At 42.6% G+C, this 24,159-nt stretch overlaps 1 protein-coding gene across 1 annotated transcript in view; it reads left to right on the forward strand.

Moving 5' to 3' along the window:
* gask1b (golgi associated kinase 1B) overlaps positions 1-24,159 on the forward strand; it is a 92,706-nt gene that overhangs the window by 9,689 nt on the left and 58,858 nt on the right. Inside the window, exon 2 of the mRNA XM_041189176.1 lies at positions 21,608-21,822. Coding sequence (XP_041045110.1) covers positions 21,608-21,822 — 215 coding nt within the window. The remainder of the gene's footprint in view (positions 1-21,607; positions 21,823-24,159) is intronic.

The raw sequence follows: 24,159 nt of genomic DNA on the forward strand, positions 1-24,159 counted from the left end.
GGCATAGCATGATGCAGTTGGGGCTAGGGAAAAGGATAGCCTAGTTGTCAGCTCATCGGAGTGTAAAGCCACATACGAGCTGCAGATGGATCAGATGACAGAAGAAGGCAAATGGGACGACACATTGAAATGCCTAATGCATTGGGAAAGCTTACTGGTATTGTCACTGGATTAGTAATCCAGGGACCCAGGTTAATGCTCTGGGGATCCAGGTTTGAAGCCCATCATGGCAGGTGGTGAAATTTGAATTCGATTGAATCTGGATTAAAGGTCTAAAAATGACCATGAAACTATTGCTGATTGTTGTAAAACCCATCTGGTTCACTAATGTCCTTTAGGGAAGGAAATCTGCTGTCCTTACCTGGTCTGGCCTACATGTGACTCCAGATCCACACCAGTTTGGTTGATTCTTAAATGCCCTCCGAAATGGTCTAGCAGGCCACTCAGTTGTATCAAACTGCTAAAGAGTCTCAAAGGAATGGATCCTGACATCGACCTAGGCACTAGAAATGACAATGGCAAATTCAGCTCTGTTTGCCCTGCAAAGTCAGCCTTACTAACATCTGAGACTAGTGCCAAAATTGGGAGAGCTGTCTCACATAGTCGCACACACGGAATCATACCTGACAGACAACGTGCCAGGTACCATCGCTGGGTATGCCCTGTCCCACCAGCAGGACAGACCCAACAGAGGTGTTGTCACAGTGGCATACAACCGGGAGGGAGTTGCACTGGGAGTCTTAAACATCAATCATGGCATCAGGTCAAACATGGGCAAGGAAACTTCCTGCTGATTACCATGTACTGCTCTGTCTCTCAGCTGATGAATCAATACTCTTCCATGTTGAACATTACTTGGAGGAAGCACTGAGGGTGCCAAGGCCACAGGAAGTGCTCTGGGTGGGGGACTTCAATGTCCGTCATCATGAGTCGCTTGGTAGCACCACTACTGACCGAGCTGGCCAAATCCTAAAGGACATAGCTGCCAGACTGGACCTGCAACAGGTGGTGAAGGAACCAACAAGAGGGAAATACATACTTGACCTCACCCTCACCAATCTGTCTGCCGGAGATGCATCTGCTCATGACAGTATCGGTAGGCGTGACCACCGCACAATCCTTGTTTTCACATTGAGGATACTCTCCATCATGTTGTGTGACAGTACCACAATGCTAACTAGGATAGATTTCAAGCAGATTTTGAACTCTAGACTGGGCAACCATGAGTCGCTGTGGGCAGCAAAATTGTGTTCAACCACAATCTGTAACCTCCTGGCCCAGCATATCCCCCACTCTACCATTACCACCAAGCCAGGGGATCAAACTTGGTTCAATGAAGAGTGCAGGAGGGCATTCCAGGAGCAGCACCAGGAATACCTAAAAATGAGGTGTCGACCTGGTGAAGCTATTTACGTTCAAACAACATAAGCAGCATGTGATAGATAGAACTAAGTGATCCCACAACCAATGGATCAGATCTAAGACCTGCAGTCCTGTCATATCCAGTCGTGAATGGTGGTGGACAATTAAACAACGCACTGGAGGAGGAGGCTCCACAAATATCTCCATCCTCAATGATGGGGGAGCCCAGGACATCAGCGCAAAAGATAAAGAGGAGGCATTTGCAACAATCTTCAGCCAGAGTGGATGATCCATTTTGACCTCCCCAGCTTCACAGGTACCAGTCTTCAGCCAATTTGATTCATTCCACATGATATCAAGAAATGGCTGAAGGCACTAGGTACTGCAAAGGCTATGGGCCCTGACAATATTCCAGCAATAATACTGAAGACTTGTGCTCCAGAACTTGCCATGCCCCTAGCCAAGCTGTTCCAGTACAGCTACAACACTGGCATCTACCTGGCAATGTGGAAAATTGCCCAAGTATGTCCTGTACACAAAAAACAGGACAAATCCAGCCCGGCCATTTACAGCCCCACCAGCTTACTCTCGATCATCAGTAAAGTGATGTGTGCTTAGCAAAGACTTGCTCACTGACGCTCAGTTTGGGTTCCGCCAGGGCCACTCAGCTCCTGACCTCATTACAGCTTTGGTTCAAATATGGATAAAAGAGCTGAACTCCTCAAGGTAGCATTTGACCGAGTGTGACATTAAGGAGCCCTAGCAAAACTGGAGTCAATGGGAATTGAGGGGAAAACTCTACCCTGGTTAGAGTCATACCTAGCACAAAGGAAGATGGTGATGGTTATTGGAGGTCAATCATCTCAGATCCAGGACATCAGTGCAGGAGTTGCTCAGGGCAGTGTCCTCGGTCCAACCATCTTCAGCTGCTTCATAAATGGCCTTCCTTCCATCATAAGGCCAGAAGTGGGGATGTTCGCTGATGAAAGCGCAATGTTCAGCATTATTCATGACTTCTCAGTTACTGAAGCACTCCACATCCAAATGCAGCAAGACCTGGACAATGCCCAGGCTTGGGCTGAGAAATGGCAAGTAAGATTCGCGCCACACAAGTAACAGGCATTGACTAGCTCCGACATGAGAGAATCTAAGCATCAGCCCTTGGCATTCAATGGTATTATCATCGCTGAATCCCCAATTATCAACATCCTAGGGGTTACCATTGGCCAGAAACTGAACTGGATTAGCCATATAAATACTGTGGCTACAAGAGCAGCTCAGAGGCTAGGACTCCTGCAGCAAGTGCCTCATCTCCTGACTCCCCAAACATGTCCACCATCTACAAGGTATAAGTCAGGAGTGTGATGGAATACTCTCCACTTGCCTGGATGAGTGCAGCTCCAACAACAGTCAAGAAGTTTGACACCATCCAGGACAAAGCAGCCCATTTGATTGGCACTTCTTCCACAAACATTCACTCCCTCCACCATAGACGCACAGTGGCAGCAGTGTGTACCATCTATAAGATGCACTGCAGGAATTCACCAAGACTCCTAAGACAGCAACCTCCAAACCCACGATAGCTACCATCTAGAAGGACAAGGGCACCAGATAGATGGGAACACCACCACTGGAAGTTCCCCTCCAAGCCACTCACCATCCTGACTTGGAAATATAATGCCATTCCTTCACTGTGCTGGGTCAATATCCTGGAACTGCCTTCCTAACAGCACTGTGGTTGTACCTACACCACATACGCTGCAGCAGTTGAAGAAGGTAGCTCACCACCACCGTCTCAAGGGCAGTTAAGGATGGGAAATAAATGCTGGCCTAGCCAGTGACACCCATATCCCCTGAACAAATAAACAAATATTGAGGAGTCTGGCACCAACTTGTCACAGTATTTTGCAAGGATCCTGGAGCCCATCATTTCCAACATGGAAATAGTGAACAACTCAATTAGGAAATATGTGGACCCTACCATGATGCAGTGTCTGATGTCCAATGCCTCAGCTTCCATTGCAGCACAAGCAGTTCCTACCAATGGTCTGAGTGTTGTTGTGGAAGCTCAGATTGAAGTCAAGCAAGGTCAGTTTATTGTCAAGCAAACTCAGACAGCTGGCATCATGGCTATGGATACCAGTGTTCAGAAAAGCTTGGATAGAATGACAGCAGTCCAGTAATCTGTCCTCCAACAGATTAGTAGGTTGCTGAGGCATTTCCCTGAGAGAGTAGCAGTGGCTCCATGGAGCATGAAATTGGTGTCCTCTCTCAGGTAAACAGCATTTGTTCACCCACTACTGCTACTCCACCAGTGTCCTTTTTGTTGCCTTTCAGCCAGCCAGCTCAGGCTGCTGCCACCAAGGCCCAGAGTAGCTTGAGAGCATCTCTTATTAAGGCAATCTTAACAATGCACTTTGAAAATCATAGCATGATCAGAAAAAGTCAACCTGACTTTATAGAAAGGAAATCGCATTTGATAAATTTTTTTAGAGACTTTTGAGGATGTAAAGAGTAGGGTAGATAAAGGGGAGCCAGTAGATGTAGTATATTGCTGAAGGTTTTTATCTTGCACTCATCGGGACAAATGCAAGAATGCCAAATTTCAAATGATCGCAACAATTTATACTATAGGAGAAAGGAGTGTTAATTGGTTTTACACCGAACAAAATATCTACTGTTAAGTGTGATTTTGTAATTGGGCAGCATTTGCTGAACGATCCTGATTGTGCTAATAGCTACACTAACAACCAATTTAAGGTAATCAGTCAAGCTCATAACGTGGCTCATTTATGCTTGCTAGAAACGACAAACATTCATATTCATATGAATTCTCTGCAAACAAAAGGAATATGTTCAAGCCTTGCACCTTCTTTGAATTACCTGGGAGCTTGGAGAGTCTATAGTTTCCTGTTTCACTCTCCATGGCAATGTCTCAGCCAATTGTAGCTGACTTGCCAACCAATCAGCCTCCTCCTGTGGTATAAATTGTAGTGATTGTTTCAAATTTGGCATTCTTGCGGGTGTGCCGATGAGTGTAAGACAAAAACGTTTCAGCAATATGTTTCTCTTTTCATCAATATTCAAGAGATGGATTTCCAAAAGGCATTCAATAAAGTGCCACATAATAGGTTAACGCACAAAATAAGGGCTCATTAAGTTAGGGGTCGTGCTACAACAGTACATTGGTCAGACCACATCAGAAGCACCAGATACAGTTTTGGTAAGGAGGGATGTACTTGTTTTTGGAGGCAATTCAGAGAAGGTTCACTAGGTTGATTCCTAGGATGAAGGGGTTGTTTTATAAGGAAAGGTTGAGCAGGTTGGGCTCATACTCATTGAAGCTTAGAAGGATGAGAGGATTTTGAAACATATAAGATTCTGAGGGAGCTTGACAGGTAAAACACTGATAGGTTGCTTTTCCTCATGGGAAAATCTGGAATAAGTGGCTCAGTTTCTAAAGAAGAGGTCTGTCCCATTTAAGACGAATGAGAAGGAATTTCTTCTTTTAGAACATCATCGATCTTTGTAATTCACCATGCCAAGGGAGCAATAGAGGCTGGATCAATGAACCTATTCAAGGCTGGGTTAGACAGATTTTTGATCTACAAAGGAGTCAAGTGTTATGGGGGGCAGGCATGAAAGTGTATTTGAGGCCATGATCATATCAGACATGATCTTATTGAATGGCTAAGCATGCTTGAAGGGCCGAATGGCCTACTCCTGCTCCCATTTCTTATGTTTGTATGTGGACCATGTACTACTTCTCTCCATACCATTATGTGCCTTGAGTGATGTGCTTTATTCTTTCTTTCTTTGTACTCCCTTGATTTCTTGGGAACTGTCACTTGTGATTTCTGATTGAAAGCTAGATTTTCCTTACTCTTCTTCTTGGTGTACATTATTCTTTTCCTAACCACCTGCCAGTGGACCAAACTAGTGAAGTCTTCCCAAACTTTGCTTGTGGATTGAATGGTGTGTGCCAGAACCAAACATTATTGTATTCCTGACACTACCTGTTGCATAACTGTACTGAGAACTTCATCAGTAAAATCCACCTTTGTAATCTACTTACTCCAGATGGTCTTCAAAATTCCTGTTTAGTACACCTCTATTGGTAAAGAAAATATATTCTGAAATTAAGTGGCTCATTTTCTGATGATTAAGATTGTAAACTGGGATCATCATTGTTCACTGCAGATTGGTATAAAACTTGTCTGTTAAACTTGACAATGCTGGGCTCCATGGACATGCTCAGAGGAAAATTAGCATTCCTATCTGTTTGTAAAAAAATTAGGCTGTAACTTCTGACTAGCATCGGAAAGTGCTGGCCCACAGAAATTAGAAGAAATAAATGCACGCATACCTGGTCTTGAAAATTACGTTGACATTTCCATTCGCCGGAGCTGCTTGGGGCCTGCATCAAAAGACTCCTCCCAGGCCCCAGCAAAGGCTCACTCCAGCGGATTCAAGGAGATTGCGCCCCTTTTTTACAGAGATCAGAGGTCGGGGATGGGGGACATAGGAGGTGGGGGCGTGGGGGTTCGGAGGTCGGGGGTGGTAGTTTGGAGGTCGGGAAGGTTGGGGGTGTTTGGAAGTCCGGGGTGTCGGAGGTCAGGGTGGGTGTTTTGTGGGATAGGCGTCGGGGGTGGGGGGTGGGGGGGGTGGGGGGGGGGGGTGGTGGGGGGAGGGTGTGGGTGGAGTCAAGTGTGGTGGTGGTCAGGAGTGTGGGGGAGTCCAGTGGGGTTTGCCTGGGTCTTTACAATAGTTACTCAGTTATAAGAGTTTTGCGATTTAATCTGCATTTTCGGATGGCTCCCAGCGCACCTCAGTTGTCCAAGGAAGTGTGCACTTCTGGACAATTGCCATATAAACCCTTACCTGGGAACTTCCCAGAGAGGTTCCCCAGCGCATCTTTGGGTATGCCCCAAATCTGACGCCGGGAGCTTGGAAGTTATGGGCCAATGTATTTTTTGATAGCATTACAGACCCCAATTTTCAAAATGTGGAATTTTACCCTACATTTCACAATGGGTTTGTGTGCAATATTTTATGCATGCTTTTGGAAAAATGTGCACCTTAATCTTGCACCTTAGTTTTTTTTCATATGCATCTACAAAGTCACCTACCTTGTATCAGATAATTGATTAGCATAGTTAGGAAGAGTGCAATATCTATTTATGGAAAATGTGTTTCTATCTCTTTAAATATATGGTATAAAAATTCATCAAAGTTAGTTTGTGATATTATTCTGTTGTGGATCTTAACATTTCTTTGACGATATATCCCCACAGTTCATATGCATTGGATGATAATATATAACAGGTATAAGACACAACATTCCTGTCAGGGGGGAGGTTCAATGTCTTTGTTACAGTTAGTTTCCTAATCACTGTTTCCCTGTCAACAGTTTCACCAGATTTAACTTAAGCAGGCTGCACCCTTTCAGAGCTGGCAATGCATGTCTTAAATTGCATTGCCCAGGGCGAACTATTAAGCCGATTCATTGCCTACTGGAATTTGTTTGGTGTTTTCACTACATCGGCTTGCAATCTAGACAGCAGAAAATGTCAAATGCTCAATCTACTTTGTATAGATTATAATGACTAATGCAAATCTATTTAAAGCGAATAGTTTACAGTAATAGTGTTTTTAGGCAAACTGCAATCAACCCAATTAATTTATGGAAAAAATAAAACTGCAGGCATTCCACTCTTATCAGTTCAACATTAGCAGCATTAAGCATAAGGCACGAGTAACAGCAGTGCTCCTGATCTGGTATGGCCTTGGCAGTCATCTTAGAGAAAAGATCTGAATGACTGTTGATGTCATTTCTTTAGGTTTCCACTGATCTTCCGTTAGAGTTACAGTGAGAGCTCGGGATGCCCCACAGAAATTCTACCTCACAAGATCAGATCTATGATCCACATCAATCCGTTAAATAAATCCTTAAAAGCATAAAATCCCATAAAATTGTTAGCAGTGAGAGGATGTAAATTGCACGTTTTTTTTAAAAGAGAGATAACTAATTATATTTTGGTAAGCCTTGGGAATTATAAAAAAGTCTTCATAATTCTACTAATGACATTTTTAATTATGTTGAAAATAAATCAACTCTAATTTTACAAATATAAAAATAATTATTTATATATTATACTCTTAAAATATTTTTAGACTCAATGAAAATAATTATTTTGTAATCAGCACTAAGCTACTTGCATCACAAGTAGTTTCCACCAGAAGTGCTGCAGTGGATGCTGAGAGTGAAGTTATGCAAGGGCAGCCTGCTGCCATGCAAACTCAGACTGCTGCCATCATGCTGCAGGTAGAAATGTTCAAAGTGACTTGCAGGATCTCACAGCAGTCCAGCAATCTGATCTCCAACAGATTACTGGAATTGCTAAGGTTTTTAGAGAGTGTCAGCCTGCTGCCATGTCTCCTGATGGCATTCATGCTTGCACAATTGCCACTCTGCCAGTACCCCTGCTGTTGCCACCCATGTTAAGGTTTTACAGCTGTGTTAGATGCAAAGCTGGGCCTTCTAGGCTAAGAGATGCTTGAGGCCATTCTCTAAGGCCACCTTCAGTCTTCTCCACTGAAATTCAGTGGCCTTCCACCAACCGTGCTGTAGCCACTGGGTTAACGTTATTTTTAAAAATTCTTTTATGGGATGTGGGCATCACTGGTAATGGCAGCATTCGTTGTCCATCCCTAATTGCCCTTGAACTGACTGGCTTGCTAGGCTATTTCAGAGTCAATAACATTGCTGAGGATTTGGAGTGACTTGTAGGCCAGGCCAGGCCAGGTTAGGGTGTCAGATTTCCTTCCTTAAAGGACATTACTGAACCAGATGGGTCTTTTACGACAATTGATGGTAGTTTCATTGTCACCATTACTGAGACGAGATTTCAATCCCAGAGTTTTTTAATTAACTGAATTTAAATTACACCAGCTACTGTGGTGGGATTTGAACTCCTGTCCCCAGAACATTAGCCTGGGCCTCTGGATTACTAGTCCAATGATATTACCATATGAACATACGAATGAGGAGCAGGAGTAGGCTACTCGGCCCCTTCGAGCCTGCTCCACGATTCAATAAGATCATAGCTGATCTGAATGTAACCTCAGCCCCACATTCCTACCTATGCCTTATTCACTTTCACCCCCTTGTTAAACAAGAATCTATCTAGCTCTGCCTTAAAAATATTCAAAGGCTCTGTTTCCACCGCCTTTTGCGGAGAAGAGTTCCAAAGGCTCACAGCACTCTTGAAAGAAAAATTTTTCCTAATCTCTGTCTTAAATGAATGACCCCTTGTTTTTAAACAGTGACCCGTAATTCTAGATTCTCCCACAAGAGGAAACCTCCTCTCCACATCCACCCTGTCAAGACCTTTCAGGCTCTTATAGGTTTCAATTAAGTCACCTCTTACTCTTCTAAATTCCAATGGATACAAGCCTAACATCTCCAGCCTTTCCTCATAAGACAACCCATCCATTCCTGGTATTAGCTTGGTGAACCTTCTCTGAACTGCTTCCAATGCATTTACATTGTTCCCTAAATAAGGAGACCAATACTGTACACAGTACTCCAGATGTGGTCTCACCAATTCTCTGTACAGCTGAAGCATAACCTTCCTACTTTTGTATTCAATTCCCCTCACAATAAATGATAACATTCTATTAGTTTTCCTAATTACTTGCTGTACCTGCATACTAACCTTTTGTGATTCATGTCCTAGGACACCCAGATCCCTCTGAATCTAAGAGCTCTGCAATCTCTCACCATTTAGATAATATGAAAGCAAAAAACTGAGGATGCTGGAAATCCAAAGCAAAAACAAAAATAAAAATACCTAGAAAAACTCAGCAGGTCTGACAGCATCTGCAGAGAGGAATACAATTAACGTTTTGTGTCCGTATGATTCTTCAACAGAACTAAGGAAAAATAGAAGAGAGGTGAAATATAAGCTAGTTTAAGGGGGGGTTGGGACAAGTAGAGCTGGATAGAGGGCCAGTGATAGGTGTAGATAGCCAAAAGATGTCATAGACAAAAGGACAAAGAGGTGTTGACAGTGATGATACCATCTTTTGGCTATCTCCACCTATCACTGGCCTTCTATCCAGCTCTACTTGTCTCACCCCCCCTTAAACCAGCTTATATTTCACTTCTATTTTTCCTTAGTTCTGTTGAAGAGTCATTTAGATAACATGCTTCTTTTTTATTCTTCATTATTTATAAATGAATAATTTCACATTTTCCTACCTTATACTCCTTTTGCCAGATCTTTGCCCACTCATTTAACCTATCTATGTCACTTTGTAGCCTCCTTACATCCTCTTCACAATTTACTTTCCTACCTAACTTTGTGTCATCAGCAAATTTAACCACCATTCCTTCGGTCCCTTCATCCAAGTTATTTATATAAATTGTAAAAAGTTGAGGCCCCGGCACTGATCCCAGTGACACACCACTCATCACAGCCTGCCAACCACTACAATATGATCTCCCAAACTACGTAGGACACCTCAGATTGGCAAAGGTTTATGTATTATATGCAATATGGTTTCATTGATAATTTAGTTTGGAATGTTTGTTTTGTGGTACATTTCATTTTTGCAATGTGGCCAAGAACACAATATGATGGTCAGAGACAGAGGGATGGTTAGGTGCAAAATTGTTGGTGATTGGAGATTTGGGGTGGAGGTTACTGGTATCGCTGTATTGATTTAGTTCCTCATGTAGAGTCAGAGCAGAAAGGGGTTGTCTAGGCTGACCCTTCCCTCCTTTTTTTCTCCTCCTCCTCTGCCACATGAAGGTAATGCACAGATATGATGAATTTATGATTGTATGCAATATGGGAGTGGGATCTCTTTTGGTTCTGGAACATGGAAGTGTTGACATGTGGTGCCATAAAGCAATGTATGTGCAATCAGTGGTACCCTGCATCATTGGGGAAGCCTGCAATCTTTGTGAACCCTTATGTTCATTCTGCCTGCTTGTTTTTGGTAACAGAGAATGAAATATAGTTAGCTCTCTATGAACAGGATGCCTCAGTGACCTCCCGTATGAAACAGTGGATGCAAACTGTGAGATATTGCAAATAAGTCCAGCTCCAGCCTGGAATGAGCGGGAGGTATAAAAGGACATTGCTATTGTCACCTTCATAGCAACGGGCAGCGCAGCCCTTGCCTTTCCTTCAGTGAAGACCTCTCACACATTGCTCTTCACTGAGGTTCAGATGGAAGAATTTCTTCCTGAATACCCTGGGTAGATATGGGCTCCTACTCAATGCCCTTCTCTCCTTCTTCCTCCTCCCTCATCCAACAGCTTGCCCTGCTCTGTGTGACCTCTGTTCATTCACCCAGTCATGTTCTATTCCAAGGTGAATGCTTACTAGTACACTCATGTCTGGCAGAGACTGGTTTGTGTAGAAGCCTTGAAGTCAGCAAAAAGTCCTTCAACATCTACAACATAACTCCCTGTAGATTTTTGGAAAAACTGGGAAGCATCAAAAACCTGTAAAATTGTAGCAACAGCCAGAACAAATCAATCAGCAACTAACTAAATAGTCGTTGAACTCTTTATGCAGCGTTGCTGATGAGAATCCTTTCCGCTGCTTCAAGCATGTTCAGCTATGTAAGGTTAAGAGATGGCATCAACTAGAGTGTTGAACTCCAAAATGGTCCAGTTGGTGTAAAAATTGTGATTTTTGTCATGATCTGCTTGCTTTGCATACCTCTAGTGGATGTTAGCTGTATACCCTAACGCCTGCACCACAATGGCACCCAGAGTGATTTGTGACAGATATGCATGCACAGCAGACACCATTTTGGTCTCCGAATGGCACCCATTGGGCCCAAACAACAGATGCGGCTGAGCTCAATTTCGTGTCCATTGTCTCTTAATCAATACTATAAATAAGAAAGTGCAAAGCAACTGGAAAAGTGAGAGATATGCAGGGATATGGTATTAGTTAAGATATATTTGTACGGAAACTCCTATATAGGTCACATTTAAGGAATACAGTTTTATGCATCTCTTTGGAAGTTGGTTTGGTAATATCTGGATGTATTTTTTTATGGGTGGATATGCGGTTTCAGTTATTGTTCATTATGTGCATTCCCAACTCTCATAGCAGGTTGTGGCTTGCTGGCTCCTGTGCTTGAAGCTAGAGTGTATATGGTGTATGACAGAAGGAAAATTAACTTTCACTTTTTCAATTCTGCTAGTGAATTGTTGTAGCCTTGAAAGCCATAAAATTGTTCCTTATTCCACTGATCCCATGAACATTGATAAGTGTTGCAAAGTTGACTACAAGGACTGAATTTGACGAAGTTGGAAACAGAAGTGGGGGAGTCTTGAAAATACCTACAATGGTGGCATATTAATTTCAAGACACCAATTCTGATGCCAGCAATAATCAACATGATCGAGAGGGGCAGGTCAGGAATCCTGCTCTCATCCCCATTGAGGCTAATGAACACTGTTTAAAAACTTGTTAAAAGCTTGTCAAGAAGTGACAGGACAGCTTGAGAAAGTGGTTAATAAAACATCGGGCATTCTCGGCTTTATCAATAAGGGCATAGAGTACAAAAGCAAGGAAATTATGTTAAACCTGTATGAAACACTGATTCGGAGCAACTGGAGTATTGTATCCTGTTCTGGGCACCACACTTTAGGAAGGTTGTGATGGCATTAGAGAAGGTACAGAAGAGATTCACGAGAATGGTTCCAGGGATGAGGAACTTCAATTATGTAGATAGATTGGAGGAATTGGGACTGTTCTCCTTGGGAAAGAGAAGATTGAGAACAGATTTGATGGGGGTATTCAAAATCATGAGGAGCCTAGGCAGAGTAGATAGGGATAAACTTTTTTCATTGGTGGAGCGATTGAGAACCAGAGGGAACAGATTTAAGAATATTGGCAAAAGAAGCAATGGTGGCATGAGGAAAAACTTTTTAATGCAGTGAGTGGTTAGGATCTGGAGTGCACTGCCTGAGAGTGTGGTGGAGACTGGGCCAATTGAGACTTTCAAAAGTGGTCATTATCTGAAAAGGAAAAATTTGTAGTGCCACAGGGAAATGGCAGGGGAGTAGCAATAGGTGAATTGCTTCTTAGAGGGCCAGCATAGACACGACAGGCCAAATGGCTTCCTTCTGTGCTATAAGCATTCTATGATTCATTCCACTTAATAAACGTACAGAAAACAGATATTTCTAAACTTGAAACCTAGTTAGCTAAATAAAGCACATTAAAGATGACAGGGCAGTTGATTATTAGAACCATAGCATATGGGAATTGGTCGACATCAGTGTGATCCATGGCAACCATATTTACAGTACATAATAAGCTTGAGTAATTTCAGCCTAGAGTTGATGAGCTGGAGTCCAAGCTTTGGACGCTGATGCATTGCGGGGAAGTTACCTGGACACTTTGTTCCAGGACACAATCACATCCCTTAGGCTACATACCTCTGAAATGATCCGTGGCCCAGGACAAGAGGATGTAACTGCGAGTGAGGCAAGTATGAGGACCCAGAAGGTAGCAATGGATGAGCCTCAGCCCTTGGAATTGTCCAACAGGTTCAGGGTTCTTACAGCTTGCATGTAGCAGGGCAGGGGCTGCAGGGTGGATGAGCAAACTGACCATGGCATCATGGTGCAGGGAGCCATTCAAGTGGGGGAAGTCAAAAGAAATGTAGCTACATTAAGGGGCAGTATAGTTAGCGGTATAGATACGGTTCTTTACAGCTGAGAGTGTGAGTCCTGAAGCCTGCCCAGTCCTGGGATTAAGGACATCTCCTCAGAGCTGGAGATGGCTGAAGGCTGAAAGGAAGGTATGAAAAACAGCACCTCCTTCCCCCTTTGCACTGAATTCCCACTTACAACAAATTCCCAAGTTAGCACTTGTTCCTCATGAACACAGACCACGACATCTCCATCGTGTGTACTGAATCTCATTGCTTATGTTCTGTCAAGGATAAAAGGCCTCTCCAAATCTATTGTGAGGTTTTGGATGACTGATAAATATTGATCAGGACACTGGGAAACTTCCCAGCTCTTCTTTTCTATCAACCTGAGATATCACACAGGACCTTGGTTTTGCATATTTTCTGGGGGCAGACAGTGGTGTAGTGGTAATATTACTGGATTAATAATCCAACAGCCCAGGCTAATGCTCCAGGGACAAGAGTTCAAATCCCACCATGGTAGCAGGTAGAATTTAAATTAGCTTAGTAATCTGGAATTGAAAAGTGAGTCTCAGTAATGGTAACCATGAAACCATTGTTGCTTGTTGTAAAAATCCACACTAACGCCTGCAATCTGTTATCTTTACCTGGCATGGCCTACATGAGAATCCAGACTCTTAACTTCCCTCTAAAATGGTGTGGCAAGCCACTTGGTTCACAGGCAACTGGAGGTAGGCAACAAATGCTGGCCTTATCAGTGCCCATGAAAGAATGAATATTTTAAAAAAATTCTCTGAAAGACAGAACCTCCAGCGTTACCTCAGTTGTGCACTAAAATGTCAGTTTAGTTTACATGCTTCAATTCTAGAGGGTGGCTTGAACATTCTAACTCCGAAGCAAGAGCATTTTCCATGAATACCGATAGTTGTGTGTTAACTTTCAGTTGTAGCAGGCTGTTTGTAGAATGATTGTGAATGGCGTGTGTGGCATGTGGATTGTTATGCCTGGAATTGGGGTGATTTGAGATAGCGTGCACTATACTGTCATTTGTCTATTTTGATAGCGATGAAGCCAACCCATGACACTGGTCTTGTTGTACTACGCTGACAGCCCAGATATCCCACTGCTACCAACCATGTTGTATTATGGTGCATGGTTGTGTCATAATGATGAGATCTAGAGACTTGTATATTTAAACTCAAACCCTTTATTGTTAACCTTTAGCTATTTACAGGTCCAAGATTATTGTCATGCATGGTGCTGTTATCCCCATGCAGGTTGGTTCCAGATTGTTCTTTCCAACTGTTCTCTCAGCCTATTACCATGTGACCCTATGCATCATACCAAGGGTGGTGCTATTCTCCAGTCCCATAATAACCCTTGTTCTGCCAAGCACCCTTTAATTACAATGACCTGCTGGCACATACTACAACCTCCCCCTTTCTTCTCCAAAGAAAACTTTCCTTTTCATCAGAGTGTAACGATCTGTCATACAATATTTACTTGCTATCCTTTCCCCCATCTCAAGTCCTTGACTTTATAAATTCAGATGGTCTTGAGGCTTGACTGTTCTTCCACATCTCGGTCTGTCACGTTTCGAGGAATGGTGGTAGTACTCTGTGTTTCTGGTACTTGGTTATCACCATTTGATTCATTTTTTGCGCTCCTTCTAGTTGTGTTTTTCTTTATTGTCAACTTGTCTGTTTTCTCCAGGCACTGTAGGTTTGTCCTGTTCCTTCCAAGGGGAATGTGCACTCCTTTCATTCCCAGAGTGGGATTTATCTTTTTCGTTTTCCTTGGTCGCCACCATGTTCTTGCTGGACATATACGTTTTGCAAATGGAGCCTTCATTTCCACTTGTTTTGCAAATGGAGCCTTCTTTTCCACTTGTTTTGCAAATGGAGCCTTCATTTCCACTTGTTTTGCAAATGGAGCCTTCATTTCCACTTGTTTTGCAACCTCAGCCAAACACTTGTTTGCTGTTTTAGTTTCAAATCATTTTGCAAAGTTATGAATCATTGCATTCAGCTCAGCTTTTTCTTCTGGTGCCTTGCGCTTCAGTCTCGGATTTACATTTTCAGATCTCTGTCAACAGAACTTTGTCCTTCTCCTTCATTGTGGTTTCATTGTTGGCCAGGCCTGCCTCCAGCAAAATTTTAACTTGTTTCATTTCTGTAATTGTGCCATTCATGGCTTCCTCATCCACTTGCAGCCTGGAAAGTTCTACGGCTTTTCCTTTCAATGTCTCCTCTTTTTTATTCAACTCTTCATCAACTCTTCAGTCTGTTTTTTGTAGTTTTCAGTTTCCTCCTGGAATGTTGAACATTGCTGAGTCTTCTCTGTCAACTGGTTCTTCAGTTTGTTCAGAGTGATATTAAATTCATTTTGGTTCTCATCGTAGTTTTCTAGAGGTACAAACTTTGACCTGAAGGATTCTTGTAGCCTATGAAGGTCTGTCAGCAGGTATTCATTTTCTTTGCAAGAACTTGCTTGCTTTACCTTGTGTTTTCCTGTAAAGCAGCATAGTCTTCTTGAGTTTCTTCTACTGTGCTTCCATTCTGCTGTTTAAGACAGCCTTCATATCTTCATGATGCTGAATGGTTATGGATTCCTTTTGCATTTGACCTTGAAGGCCAATCAGTTGTTCTATCAACTGTTTATTTCCTTGTTGACCTCTTGCCAACTCATGCTGGGCTTCATTGCAATGTTTTGTTTCTGCTGATAATTCCAATCCAGCTTTTCCTGAAGTAATATTCGACGTTCTTTTTGGCTCATTTTTTTCCACGGCTACATATTGATTCTTCAAGGAGTTTTTCAGGGTTGCAGTTTCTTTGCATGCCTTTTCTGCCTGCTGTTTTGCCTGGTTGTACATCAGGTTGAGTTTTCCAAACTCCTGCTTTGATTTGTCAATTGTGGAACTGAGGGTCGTCAGGTCCTCCTGATACTTTTGCGCTGTCTCTGAAATTTGTTTGTTTAGCTCTCAAACAGCTTGGTTCATTGAAGACTTCAGTTTATCATGTGTTTTCAGGGGTATATACTCAGCTTGAATTTTGCACTTTAAATCTTCCAGTTCACTCTGATGCGCACATCTTCCAAGGAACAGCTTCTTTTTATACATCTTGCTCCTTTTGAGTTACCACAGATAGCTTTCCTTCATTCATAGCCATCTCCTCACTCTGCACTGCCATCTGTCTCCCCCACCCTGGGATCTTTTGGCTCCCTCTCTCTGGGGTTTTCTGTCACCCTTGATCTGGGGTCTTTTCTTGCCTTCTCTCCAAGGCCTTTTGTTGCTCTCTTTCTGGGGTCTTTTGTTGCCTTTGGCACTTTATTGGGAGTTGCCCTCTCTCTGGGGTCTATTGTTGCCCACGATGGAGTTGCCCTTTCTCTGGATCCCTTGTTTCGCACAGTGGAGTTGCCCTCCCTGTATGGTCTCTTCCAATTTTCTGTCTATGGCTGATTTTTTTCTTGTAGTTACAACTTTAAATTGTGTTGCCTCTTTAAGACTGAATGCAGTAACTGTTTTGTTCACCCTGTCTTTAGTTGTTAGGATACAGTTGGCTTCCCTCTGTTGTTTTTAGAGACTTGTTGCCGGGGATATTTTTGACTCAATTTTGAAAGAAAAGCTTTGCAGGTGTTGTATTTTGCAACAAAGGTATCAATGCAGCTATTGGTACTGTCCTGTATTGCACTGGGCTGGAAACCTGAATTTGCTCTCCCTACTTTAAAATGAGGGTGTTTGAAGCTATTTCCCTTTAGTTTAGAATACTTTTAAAACTAAGATTTCAGCTGGAAGGGGTTCCCTTTCTCTTAAATGCTGTAGGCTTTTTTCTTTCTTTCTTACTGTGCTCTGTGGATTTCTCTATATAACTGTCAGCTTTTTTTGCATTTTTTTAAAGCTTTGTTTTTTTACTTGCAGCTGTCTTTCAGCTGCCCTCTGGATGTTGAGCCCTTGGGACCATCACCTACTCTAAAATGTAGGTACAGCTACTTTTTTGTATTTTTGCTCACCATTTTATAAACCATGTCATTCAGGTTCTTGAAATTTCCTGTAATGGACTCCCACTCACTCTGGTGGATTCCTCACTACTAAGTCTGTAGTGAAGCTTCCTCAACTTTTTCTTCAAGTTTTCTTCTAAGGTGTGTACCGCTCTAGTTAGGCTTCAGTTGTTTGTAATTTTTCATACCTTAGGATGCTGCTCTGGATTCATGCATTTAGCTGCCACCTTTCATATCACCACAGGTCACCATGTCAGGTTATGGTACTATCTCTGATGTAATATCTTTTAGGAGATGCCACTGCTGTCACCATGTTGCAATATATTGATAGCACTGATATTCCACCACTGCCAAACTTTTGTATTATGGTGCACAGTAGTGTCTCAATGATGAGATCTAGAGACTTGTACACTTAAACATGAACCTTTTATTGTTAACTTTTAACTGTTTACAGATACAAGGTTACTGTCATGCATGGTGCTGTGACTTCCATGCAGGCTGTTTCCAGAGTGTTCTTTCTCTCGGTCTGTTACCATGTGACTCTATGCATCATACCATGGGCGGTGCTATTCTCCAGCTCCACATTAATCTTTGCTCTGCCGAGCACCTTTATATTACGGTGGCATACAGTCATGTGCTACAGTTTAGACCTGAAGTTCGGTTAGATTCCACTGCATATCAGAGGTCATATTGTTTAATTTGATAGTTAAATCAGTCTATTGTATGTAATATGTACTGTCAAGTGACTGGAATTTTTAAAAAAACTTTTACCATGCAAGTAAGATTTATACTAAAAACAGAAAATGCTGGAAATTGTCATCAGGCCAGGCAGCACCTGTGGAGAGAGAAACAGAATTATAGTTTCAGGTTGATGACCTTTAATCAGAACTGGAGAAAGTTAGAAATGTAAGAGGTTTTGAGCAAAGGATGGGTGGGACAAGGACATAAGGAAGTTCTGTTATAGGGTGAAAAACAGAAGAGAGTGAATGACATAAGAGTTAGTCTTCCATGGCTGAAGGGAATGGGGATAGGGCAAAAAAAACCCAAAGAAACAAAAGATGTGCCTAGAGCAGGTACGCTACTGACTGAAAGAATAAAATAAGAGCAAAAGCGAAGCAAACAAAAAGGGAACAAACTTGGAGGCAGAGATGCTGGCCTGAAATTGTTGAAATCAATGTTGAGTCTGGAAGACTGTAAGGTGCACAATCGAAAGATGAGATGCTGTTCCTCAAACTTATGTTGAGCTTCCCTGGAAAAATGTAGTAGGCTGAGGACAGAGCTGTCAGCGTGGGAGCAAGGTGCAGAATTAAAATGACAGGCCATCAGGGTCATGCTTACAGACTGAACAGAGGTATCCCACAAAATGGTTGCCCAATTTGCGTTTACTCTCCCCAATTTGGAGGAGAGCACATTGTGAGCAAAGAATACAGTAGACTACTTGGAAAGTACACGTAAACTGTAGCTTCAACCAAGAAGGGGTGTTTGGGGCCTTGGACGGTGAGGAGACAGGAACTAAAAGGGCAGGTGTTACATCTACTGTGATTGCATGGAAAGATGCTCTGGGAAGGGTTGTTGGGGGTGACAGAGGAGTGAACCAGAGTATCATAGAGGGAATGGTCCCTTCGGAATGCTGAAAGGGGAGGGTAGGGGAAGGTGTGTCTGGTGTTGACATCACGCTAGGGATGGTGGAAATGATGGAAAATGATCAGTTGAATACAGAGGCTGGTGGGGAGGAAGGTGAAGGCAGGGGGAACCCTATCGTAGTTCTGGGAGGGTGTGGAAGGGGTAAAAGCAGAAATGTGGAGGACACCATTGAGGGCCCTGTTAACTTCAGTGAGAGAGAGTCCTCAGGTAGGGAATAGAAGAAATCTCAGAAGCGCTGGTGCAGGAGGTTGCATCAGAACAAATGTGATGGAGACAGGGGAATGGAACGCAGCCCATACAGGGTGTAGGGTGTGCGGAAGTGTAGGTGAGGTAGTTGTGGGAGTCAGTAAGTATAATAAATATTAGTTGATACCTATCACCAGCTCAAAGGATGCCAAAGCCAAGACATTTAAAATTATTAAGTGAATTCTCCTTACAAGATTAAATATTTTTAAAAATAATAACTTAAAGATATTCGGTGAATATTACTTATCTGGAAGCTTGCTTAGTTACAAACAGAAATACAATAACACAACGCAGCTGGGAGAAATAATCTGGGATGCGATTCACAGGATTCCTCAGTAGTTCGACAAAATATTTACAGGTGACAAGTACATATAGGCAGAGGAATTTGTAGTGGAAAAAAATGACACAAAATGTGTGTTAAAACATGACTACATCAATTCAAGTTGTGTAGGCAGATGTAAAATTTTTAATTATATATAGAATATATAAAAATAAAAGTATGAAAGTAAATAAATAAATTTTCGTGACTTCACAAATGTGTCCCAGCTCATGTGACACTGTCACGTGCGGGGACATGTTTAAATAATTTTTAACTTTATTATTTGAAAACTTTTATTAGGTACTTAATCTCCCTGAGGCAGCTCCGTGCCTCAGGGAGGTTGCTGCGCTCTTTTGTGTGCGTGTGTGAAAGAGTGCAGGCCGTGACTCTCCCTCCTCCCCCTGCCCGCACAGGTAGCGCTTAGCACTGCCGAATGCATATTACGCTGGGCAGGCTTTAATTGGCCTGCCCACGTACAATGGTGGTGCGCACCCGATCGCGGGTGGTGATCGGCTCCACACCTGCCCGACATAGGTAAGATTCAGCCCCTATATTTAGTTATGATTTTTAGTTGTGATGGAGGGGATTTTGGCATTGTGCAGTTGGTAAAATGGGCACTAGTTAATTAGTGGCTTGTTTTAATTAGCAGCTTGCTTTACATCTCTATTGGTTTTTTTTTTAATTAAAATCACTAGAGATGTTAAACTTGCTGTTGATTCACTATCCCCATTTTACAATATCACAGCAGTGAAAATGATCTCCACTACAACAATGAGCTGACAGCTCTTTGGGTGATGTTTACTCATGAAAATAAAACTCTACTGAGTCAGCAAACATAAAATCATTTGCTTGCATTGATGAGTTGAACAGCCAACACCTTGAAGGTTTATTATTCATAAATGTCCACCTTCTAACAATTATTTTCCTTTTAAATGCATACAGTAAAGTCTCATGATTACAAATACTGACAATGCAAATTAATGTTAGCTTTCAGTCCACTCAGTCAATCTGAAGCAGAGCCATTAATTCATAAAGCACGAACTCCTCAAATGTATAACTATTTGTGCAAAAATTTGCTGCTTGACTTAAAAAAAAAGCAGATATAAATAACTCATTTCCAAATATTTGAATAACTTAATAATTCACTAGTTAATTCAGCTTAACAAGGCCAATGGAAAACATTAACAAAATATATCTATATTTTTCTCTACCTAAGTTCAACAGTGTTGCTGGCCTGAGGTTACAGCTACCAGTGCACTTACAACATTTGACATGCTGGCATGGGTGGCTGGAAAAATGGGGGGAGATTTCAAGTTTGATTCTGGTCTTTGTATTTAAATGTTATTTTTATTTTGGAAACATAAACAAATGTGGGATGTTCTGGTAGATCAGAATTCTATACTTTGATCAGGATTCTGCCCAGCTTGCCCGTGCTTTGATCTGGAGCCAAGTTACTTAGACGGCTTTGGCACAATCTCTGACTTAGGCTGTGCAGTTTAAAATCTCTTTGGCAGGACGTCTGCCATAAGCTGTGCTGTTTAAAGTACTTTGTGAAATGCCATTTTTATAATTTGCTTTTGTAGCATTTTTGTTGATGACAATTTGACATCAAAACTTAACAGTAATTGGGGGGATGATTCCCATTGGGCATTACTTTGCACCCCATTAATGGGATGCAAACTGGGCTCATGCTGGCCTCTAGCGGGATTCCTGTTCCACCAAGGTGGACACCATAGGATGATCCCGCTGTGCTTTCACCCTGGCATGAAATCGATTTCTGGCCCTCACTCTGAATTGTCCCCCATTGTCTGCCATGACACCCACCACCAATGGGACGCACTGCCTGGAGGTTCAATTGAAGCATTCAAAAGGGAATTAGACCGTTACTTGAAAAGGAAGAATGCGCAGGAATACAGGGAGAAGGCAGGAGAATGGCATTAAGTGAACTGCTCGCTCTGAGAGTCGGTGCAGACATGATGGGCCAAATGGTCTCCTTCTGCACTGTAACATTTCTGTGATTTCTTTGATTCATATCATTGCTTTTGTGGAATTTCGCTGTGTACAAATTGACTGTTGTGTTTGCTGACAGAATAACAAAAGAATACACTTAAATAAAGAGATAATGAATTGGGCGTAAAGTACTTTGGGATCTCTGACAACTTCTATGTAAATGAAGGTCTTTCTTCATGGAGGGCCCGTATCTTGAAAATTCCACAAACATGCTCACACTAAATGGGCTTTCTAGGTTATTCCAAGAGTTGGAGATGTTATTATGTGCTACATAATGTTGGTGTTGTACTTCTCGTAAATTAGGTCAGACAAATCTAAATTTGTTTTGCTCTTTCAAAGATGGCCTACCTCGTCCTGTTATTATCTGGGATCCTTCCTTATTAATGGCGGATAATAACACTCAGTCTACAATCAAATTGAATTGGATATCTTACCAGCAATCGCTAAAATGGAAGTGTTGGGCCCGTGGCAAAGTTCCTAAACCAGACTGGAGTTGTACTGATATTCATCACTATGAATGGTGCAAACTAGCTCTCTTTGATTTTCTATTGCAGGTAAGGAAAAAATTGACAGCACTGTTCATTCGTCCAAAAAAGACCAAAAATGATATTTAATGCCTGCTGATGATACTTTTTCCTATGCAGCAACTCTTCCTACAGTTAAATTTATAATTTATTAAATTTATATCATGGTAAATGCTTTAATTCTACAAATAGAAGAATATTAATGACAGAGATTTGCAGATATTAGTTTTATGAGTCATGAAATTTTGCTGTGGGTTCTTCCCGTCTTGTACTATAACTGTGATGGAAGATCAGTAGGTTGCCAAGCAAGCAGCCATTTTTAACCATTTATGGTGCTTCCCTGAGAGTTTTGTTGGTTTTTTGAGCCAAAATAATGGAGTGAAGATTTCCCACTGTGTTAACCGTGCCAAATCATAAAATAGTCTGAGTTGTCCCATAACCTTCAATAACAGGAGAGTGCGAGAGGAGGACCCTGGGACAGGCAGTCAGCAGCACTGAGAGGAGAGTGCGAGAGGAGGACCCTGGGACAGGCAGTCAGCAGCACTGAGAGGAGAGTGCGAGAGGAGGACCCTGGGACAGGCAGTCAGCTGCACTGAGAGGATCTAGTCTATCTAGAGGATCTAACATCTTGTCTATACTCAAGTAGGAGTAAGGGTAAAATAAAAGCAAGGGTTTTAGTCCTGAGATTTGCACATTTGGCGCTATGTGGGAAATCCTATACGCTCCTGGCAGTCTGGATGACCATGTGTGCAGGAGGTACCTCCGACTGGAGCAACCCGAGGTCTGGGTTTTGAAGCTTGAGCAGCAGCTGGGGCAGTACGGTGCACTCATGAGGCTGAGAGGTTTGTAGATAGCATGTTTCAGGATATGTTCACCCCGCAGCTTAAGGATGCGCAAGCAGAGAGGGAAGGGGCGACCGCCAGACAGAAGAAGGGGACCAGGCAAGCAGTGGGGAAATCCCCCGAGTGCATCTTGCTCGCAAACCATTTTTCAGCCTTGGAAAATGGTGACAGTGATGGTTCCTCTGTGGAAGCCAACCAGAACCAAGGCCGTGGCACTGGGTGGTCCAGCTGCTTGGGGTGGGGGGGGGGAGGAAGAAGTGTAGAAGGGCAATAGTAGTATGAGATTCGTTAGTGAGGGGAGCAGACAGGCACTCCTTAGACATGATTCCAGGATGGTATGTTGCCTCCCAGGTGCCAGGGCCTAGGATGTCACAGGTGGCTGCAGGGCATTCTGAAGGGGGAGGGTGACCAGCCAAAAGTCGTGATCCATGTTGGGACCATTGAGGTCCTGCAAGCAGACTTTAGGGAGTTAGGTAGGAAATTGAAAAGCAGGACTTCAAAGGTAGAAATCTCTGGATTACTCCCGGTCCCACACAGAAGTGAGTATAGGAACAGAAGGATGGAGCAGATGAATGCATGGCTGGAGAGATGGTGCAGGAGAGAGGGCTTTATATTCCTGGGACGTTGGGACTGTTTCTGGGGGAGGTAGGAGCTGTACAAGGTGGACAGGTTACATCTGAACAGGAACGGGACCAACATCCTCACAGGGAGGTTTGCTAATGCTGTTGGTTTGGATTTAAACTAAATTGGCTATGGGGTGGGATCCTGAAAAGTAGTTCAGAGGGGAGAGAAACTGAGATGGAATTAGAAGCTAAAATGCTAGTGAGTGAGTCTGGAAGGCAGAGGAAACATAGGCTAGATAAGAAAGTGAGTTTTGCAAGGCTAAATGGAATATATTTTAACGCAAGGAGTCTGAGGAATAAGTCAGACGAGCTGAGGGTGCAGATAGGCATGTGGGAGTGTGATATCATAGCTATGACCTTGGCTAAAAGAAGGGCAGGATTGGCAGCTTAACATTCCTGGTTATAGGGTATTCAGATGAGATAGAGAGGCAGATAGAAGAGGAGGGGGGGGGGTGGTGGTTGCAGTATTGATCAAGGAATCAATGATAGCAGTGAGGAGGGATGATATCTTGGAAGGATCATCAAATGAGGCCATATGGGTAGAAGTTAAAAGCACAAAAGCCACAAACATGTGGTTGAGTGTGTACTAAAGGCCCCCAAACAGTCAGGGAGAGATAGAGGATCAAATATACAATCAAATTTCAGAGAAGTGTAAGAATAATAAGGCAGTAATAGTAGAGGATTTTACCTACCCAAATATTAACTGAGATAGTTTTAGTGAGCAAGGTAGGGAGGGAGCAAAATTCTTAAGTTGCATCCAGGAGAAATTTTTTAGCCAGTTCGTAGGAAGCCCAACAAGGGAGGAAGCATTTCTGGACCTAATATTCAGAAATGAGCCTGGACAGGAAGAAGGCGTAGCAGTAGGGGAGCATTAGATTTAGGATAGATAGATTTAGGGTAGT

Source organism: Carcharodon carcharias, chromosome 1 (genome assembly GCF_017639515.1).
Source record: "Carcharodon carcharias isolate sCarCar2 chromosome 1, sCarCar2.pri, whole genome shotgun sequence".
In the NCBI taxonomy this organism is placed as follows: domain Eukaryota; kingdom Metazoa; phylum Chordata; class Chondrichthyes; order Lamniformes; family Lamnidae; genus Carcharodon; species Carcharodon carcharias.